General features: G+C 45.3%; 1 protein-coding gene across 1 annotated transcript; it reads left to right on the top strand.

The window, feature by feature from the left end:
• The first annotated feature begins 354 nt into the window (after positions 1–354).
• On the top strand, positions 355–2,013 carry LOC137652309 (zinc finger BED domain-containing protein 5-like). The gene has a single exon (XM_068385626.1). It carries the CDS (start codon positions 355–357, stop codon positions 2,011–2,013), a length of 1,659 nt encoding a protein of 552 aa, XP_068241727.1.
• The last annotated feature ends 4,788 nt before the right edge of the window (positions 2,014–6,801 follow it).

The following is a 6,801-nucleotide window of genomic DNA, read 5'->3' as shown; positions in this document are numbered from 1 at the left end:
ATTCAGTAAATATTGCGGCACACTTATAAGAAAGCAGAACATATTAGTAACATTAAAACAGTAGGGCATATGTACAATCAGTTAACTGATTTGTTCCGCTCAAAAGCAGAGCTCTGGTCACCTTGCCTACGCGTATCATACGTGTCTGAGTCTGGCTCTCATTGCATACTCTCGGTGTCTTGTTGTCAGTGTCGGTTGAGACAGTACTTGAGTGGTCATGGTAGTGCACTTCACCAATCACATTACTAGCCTTTTTGTTTCATTCAGTCTGTTGAGGTTTTATGATAATTCCCATTGACCAGTGTATTTGCAGGACAAGAGTACCGTTTATTGATTTTAGTGCATTCCTTCACAATGGATAAATTTCTTATAAGAAAGGAGGCTAGTGGCAGCCGTGAGTCTGATAGTGAACAATCATTGAACCCAACAAACTCCAATGTAAAAAAGGCAAAAATTCGCCATTATTTAAATAGACAGTATAATGAGAGCTACTTGAAGTTCGGATTTTTTTGGTCTGGAGATGCTGCTCAACCAAATCCATTATGTGTAGTTTGCGGCGATAAAATGTCAAATGAATCCATGGTACCAAGTAAGTTAAAGAGACATCTCACTTCTAAACATTCATCTCTGCAGGATAAAGATCTTGTATATTTTCAAAGGCTTTTAGATCAGCAATCGAAGCAGCGCAATGTATTTGAGAAAACAATGACCGCATCAGAAAGGGCTCAGCTTGCTTCATTTGAAGTCGCAGAAATAATAGCATTAAAATCTAAATCTCACACACTTGCTGAGTCAGTTATACTGCCCGCTTGCAAAAAGATTGTTAAATCCATGTTTGGTGAGAAAGCTGAAAAAGAAATTAGCAAAATCCCCTTATCAAATGATACAATACACAGAAGAATTTTAGATTTATCTGAAAATATTGAAAAAAAGGTTCAGAAAAAACTTCAGGATTCTACTTTTGCATTAACTGTTGATGAGTCCACGGATATAAGCAACACTAGTCACTTGCTTGCATTTGTACGTTTTATTGATGGCAGTGAAATAATCAATCAGTTTTTGTGTTGCAAAGGAATGTCAACTACTACTAGAGGTCAAGATATTTTTGATGTGATAACTGACTACCTTAGAGAAATGAATTTAACATGGAAATCTTGCGTAGGCATTTGCACTGATGGAGCCCCGTGTATGACAGGCTGTATTAAAGGATTTGTATCTCTTGCAGAAAAAGAAAACCCAGATCTTATTCGTACTCATTGCTTTTTACACAGAGAAGTTCTTATTTCAAAAATATCACAAGAAGATTTAAAACTGGTGTTACACCAGCTAGTTGAAATAGTAAATTATATTAAAAGTAGGCCTTTGAAGTCAAGATTATTTGAACAACTATGCAAAGGAGTGGACTCCCAGCATGTTAGATTACTAATGCATACCGAAGTTCGATGGCTATCGAAAGGTAAGGTATTAACTCGTGTTCATGAATTACACAAGGAATTAATCGTATTTTTCGACCAAGAAGAGCAAGGAAAATTCGGTGAGCATCTTCGTTGTGAACTTTGGATGTCTAAACTGGAATACCTAACAGAAATATTCAGTCAATTAAACAACACAAACAGTAGCATGCAAGGGAGAAATGAGAATATTCTGACCTCAACAGATAAGTTAGTTGCTCTAAAAAAGAAAATTATTATTTGGAAAAATAGAGCAAGCTCAGGTAATTTTGATATGTTTCCTTCAATGCGTACCACTTGCATTAAAGAAATGATCCCTATTGTTGTTTCTCATCTGACAGCGCTTGATGAAAACATCGACCACTATTTTCCATCACTGAGCACAGAGAAGTATGATTGGATTCGAAATCCTTTCATGAATATTCCCTCTAATATTGGATTACAGTTGTGTGAAGAAGAGGAACTGGCCACCATTTCTAGTGACAGAGATCTAAGAATAAAACATTCTACTGTACCTATTGACTCATTTTGGATATCTGTTCAAGAGGAATATCCCACATAATCTAAAAAAGCTTTATCACTTTTGTTGCAATTTTCTACATCTTATTTATGTGAACTTGGCTTCTCAACCCTAAATAACATCAAAACTAAGAAGCGAGAGAGACTACGCTCAACTGAAGAAGAAATGAGGGTCTGCTTATCACACATTCGACCAAATATTGAGGAAGTCGCCAAAAAACACCAGGCACAAGTTTCACACTAATCATCTTCACAATTTACTCTAAGAAAAACACTGAAATAAAGTAAGTTCATATTTAAAAGTGTTTTATTTCTCAAGTCTGTAGTTCCATCTCATATTTACAAGTATATATTCTCTTAATTTTTTCTCTTAAATTTTCCAAGTGTGCCGTGATATTATTATAAGATCCTAAGTGTGCCATTGGTAAAAAAAGGTTGAGAAACACTGGGTTAGGATGTGGAATTGACTCAGCCCCTTGCCGGCCGGCAGAGCTGCCGGCCGGCAGAGCTGCCGGCTGGCAAGGGTCTTATGTTTTCGAGTGCTGCCCGGACCTCTCTTGGTCCCTCATCCATGTCTGCCTGTAGAGCCAGACGGCATTGGTCAGGAAGCCTGAATTAGTTTCTCCCCTTCCTTATATGCACTCTTTCGGTTGCCGGGCTTGGAGGTTGTGTACACTCTTATCCAGGCATCCATTCTATTTTTCTTCTAGTGCTGTTCCTGACCCGGCTGCCGGCCTATGAGGCCGGCAGCCGGGCAGGTGTAGTCCTCTGGTTCTTTTGCTGCCGGCTGGCATCGGTCTTGTACCTTTGCCGGCCGGCTTATGTCAGCCCTTGTCTGCCGGTCACCAAGAGTGTGGCCGGCAGCTGGGTACTACCTTGTGTAGTTGCTGGCCGGCAGCCATTGCCGGCCAACATTGGCTGTTACCGGCCGGCAGTTGCTGCCGACCGGCACACGCATTTGAACCAGAGTGCTACCGCCTTATAGCTGTTAAGTAGTATACTTTAAAGCTAGTTGTGGTGTGTGCCGGCCGGCAAAGGCAGGCCGGCACACATCCCCCTATATTGTACTAGTATTCTTCGGTATAACATATACAGTAAGAAGAAAACTATGGTAAGGGTTTTGGTACAGCACTGTGTCTTCTAACACTATTGTGTTTTCTTGCACATCCCTTTGCTGTTGCCCTACAGATAGGAAGCTGAGTTCTTTCCTGTCTATTATCCATGATTTTAAAAACATTGCTTAGGTGTGAGCTCCACCTGTTTCCTCTGGAAACCTTGCATTGGTTACTCTAAAAGAGATAAACCATTTTGATTTTATTATCTGGAAGGCTGCAACAATGGGTTGTGAGGGAAACACAAGTGTGTGTCTTTCCTTTCTGAATTGTTATGCTATACTATGCATATCCAGTGATACATAGTTCACTTGATACTCATGGAAATTTCTTCTCTTTACAGAAGGACACTCCGAAGTGGGGAAGTGCTTTCTGCAATGTCAGCAGCAAGAACCTCTGCGGACATGAGTTTTGTAGGAGACACGCAGCATACGCTGTCTCCAAGGATGATCTCCGGTATTGGGACCCTCAGGTATGTACTGTGTGCACTAACCTGATTACTGAGACCTTTAATTCCCCTAGGACAGAGGAATCAAGGGATATAGCTAGGAAGAAGCTTCGTACCTGGGTAAGGGGCTTCCAAAAGAACACTTCTGGCCCTTATCTTCAAAGTGAGAAGATGAGCGCGTATCTTTTCCCTAAGGCATCAGCTGATGCAGTGATTCCCCAGCCTCAAGAGGAGATCCCATAAGTTCAGATCCAGTTGGATGCTGAAGTCGCGGTCGCGATGCAAGACATCCAGTTAGATGACAGGATGTCTGATGTGGATGGGTGTCAGGAGGAAGACCTCCTGGCAGAAGCCCAGGATGAAGTTCAAGCCCCAGACGTTGTAGAGGTAGACGTCGACGAGGTGTCGGCTACTCCAGTTCAGATTCCGGAGCCTATTCCCTCTACATCGGAGGGTCTCCCAGTAGAGCTGGGACAGGCCCTCTCTTCTATTGTTGGAATGATCCAACAAATGCAGGAGAATCAGGAGAAGGCGGCTGCAATGGAACTGCGAATGCAGTGCCTTGCAGAATCACATGGGCCCCAGAAAAAGCTCAATGTGAAAGACCTTCCCTTGTGCTCAGATGCTAACCCATGGAGGTATGCTGAACACATGCCGATGACGACTGGAAAGATCGTCATCTCGGATAAGCTGGGCTCAGTTCCCCTGGAGGAGGTGGAATTCTGGCCCAGCAAGGCATCATATCCGGACTGTTATGTCCGGCTGAGGAAGGAACCAGCTTCAAAGGAGGAGACAGAGCCGAAGGAGGTCATAGTGATGGACCATGCTAAGGCTCAAGCTCTACTTTCATCCTCGATGAAAGAGAGGGTCTTCTCTAACTCAAAGGTAGCCGCATTGAATAGGAAGCTCCCTTCCTTTGTGTCCTCGCCTACTAGAGCCTTCCCCTTTTTACAGAAAGGGTTTCTGGCTGTACTAAAAGCAGTCGAGGCCGGCAAGTCTTGCCCCTCCCTAGAGGAGTGTAAACCCTTGTCGCTGGCCCTGCCTATGGACCACAAAGACTGGAAGGACGTCCATCTTACGTTCTCAGTTGGAAAGTTGGAGGCTGATATTGCCGGACGTCAGTTCGGCAAGGACCTCCCTAAGCTGTCTGACTTTCTTTTGCGAAGTGAGTTCGATACAAAAGAAAGACTGACTGCCTCAATGTCTCTTCAGACTACTCTCGAGACGATGGCAAGTGACCCCAAGGTCCATGAAATGTTCATGGTAGTGGCCAAGTCTCATCTGGCCATAGTGACGAAGGACCTTTATGGCTTCGTCAAGGCAAGGAGAGCTTGTAGGGAGTTCGTGTTTACCTCAGCTACGGTGAGGCAGGAGCCAAAGAAACTAATCTCCTCCAACATTTGGGGAAAAGACCTTTTCCCTACCGACTTGGTCAAAGAAGTTGTTGATAAGGCCGCCTTGGAGAATAGAAACCTTCTCCAGAAGTGGGGCCTGGCTATCAAAAGAAAGTCTTCCCCGGATGAGGGTCCTCAACCAAAGAGGAAGACTATGAGGACTAGGCTACCGTCTCGGCCAGCCAAGCCTCTTAGACAGCAACAGCAACTGCAATTGCCATTGCCCCCAGTGCCCCAGATCGTGGCACAAACCCCGACCACTTTTCAGTGGGTACCCCAGGCCGTGTCGACACAGTCCACGGCATTCACCCCAGCGTTCGAAGGGCAGTCTACTTCCTTTCGAGCAAAGCCTAGAGGAGCAGCCAGAGGCCCGTCTAGACGCCCCTCAAGGGGAAGGGGATTCAGGGGTGGTCGTGGTCAGGAAGGCAAGACCTAAGGACGGCAGTCCAAGTGAGGTGATACCGGTAGGAGGGAGACTTCTGAAATCTCGGGATCGGTGAACCTTCTATCCCTGGGCCCACAGCCTACTCAAGAATGGACTGGGCGGGAGCTGGTACAGCACTCCACCTCCGTACCTTCAGTTTTTCCAACACTCCACCCCCGTTATGGAGGAGTACGTTCAAGAACTGTTGGAGAAAAAAGGTGATCCGAAGGGTGAAGCCCATCAATTTCTAAGGGAGGCTGTTTTGCGTTCCCAAGAAAGACTCAGAAAAGCTCAGAGTCATTCTGGACTTGTCGCCACTCAACAAGTTCATAGTGAATTGCAAATTCAAAATGCTAACACTGCAACACATAAGGACCTTACTGCCCAAGAGGGCATATTCCGTCTCTATAGACTTGTCAGACGCCTATTGGCACATTCCAATTAGCCATCGACTCTCCCCCTACCTAGGGTTCAGGCTACAACGAAGACTATACGCCTTCGGAGCCATGCCATTCGGGCTAAACATAGCTCCAAGGATTTTTACGAAGCTTGCGAGCGTAGCTCTCAAACAATTACGCCTAAAGGGAATTCAGGTAGTAGCCTACCTGGACGACTGGTTGGTGTGGGCAGCATCCGAGACAGAATGCTTGCAAGCTTCCAGTCAAGTGATCCAGTTCCTAGAGTACCTAGGCTTCAAGATCAACAGAAAAAGTCTCGACTTTCTCCATCTCAAAAGTTCCAGTGGCTGGGAATCCACTGGGACCTTTAGTCACACCGTTTCTCCACCCCGGCGAAGAAAAGGAAGGAGATAGCGGGTTCTGTCAAGAGACTTCTAGATTCCGAAAGGATATCAAGACACGAGCAGGAGAGGGTACTGCGCTCTCTCCAGTTTGCTTCGGTGACAGACCCATTGCTAAGAGCACAGCTAAAGGATGCAATAGGAGTTTGGAGAAGTTTTGCATCAAACGCGCGAAGAGATCTGAGAAGACCAGCCGCTTCGGCTAAGTACTCTTCTCAGGCCTTGGTCCAAAGCCAGACATCTAAAGAAGTCGGTTCTTCTTCAGCCACCTCCCGCGTCGGTGACGATTCACTCAGACGCCTCGAAGGAGGGATGGGGAGGTCACTCTCATCGGAAAAAAGTCCAGGGGACTTGGTCCAAGCTATTCAAGACCTTTCACATAAACTTTCTAGAAGCTAGGGCAGTGCTCCTTACCTTAAAAAAAGTCTCCCCGCGTCACTCGATCCACATAAGGTTGGTGATAGACATCGAGGTATTTGTGAGATACTTGAATCGATAAGGATCGAGGTCACCACCTCTCAACCACGTGATGTTGGCCGTCTTCCGATTGGCGGAAAAGAAGAAGTGGTACCTGTCAGCAGTTCACCTTCAAGGAGTCCGCAATGTGACAGCGGACGCTCTAACCAGGTTCACACCGATAGAGTTGGAATGGTC

Source organism: Palaemon carinicauda, chromosome 13 (assembly GCF_036898095.1).
Source record: "Palaemon carinicauda isolate YSFRI2023 chromosome 13, ASM3689809v2, whole genome shotgun sequence".
Taxonomy (NCBI): domain Eukaryota; kingdom Metazoa; phylum Arthropoda; class Malacostraca; order Decapoda; family Palaemonidae; genus Palaemon; species Palaemon carinicauda.
Note: the sequence above shows the minus strand (reverse complement) of the source record. Positions and strands in the feature narration are given on the sequence as shown.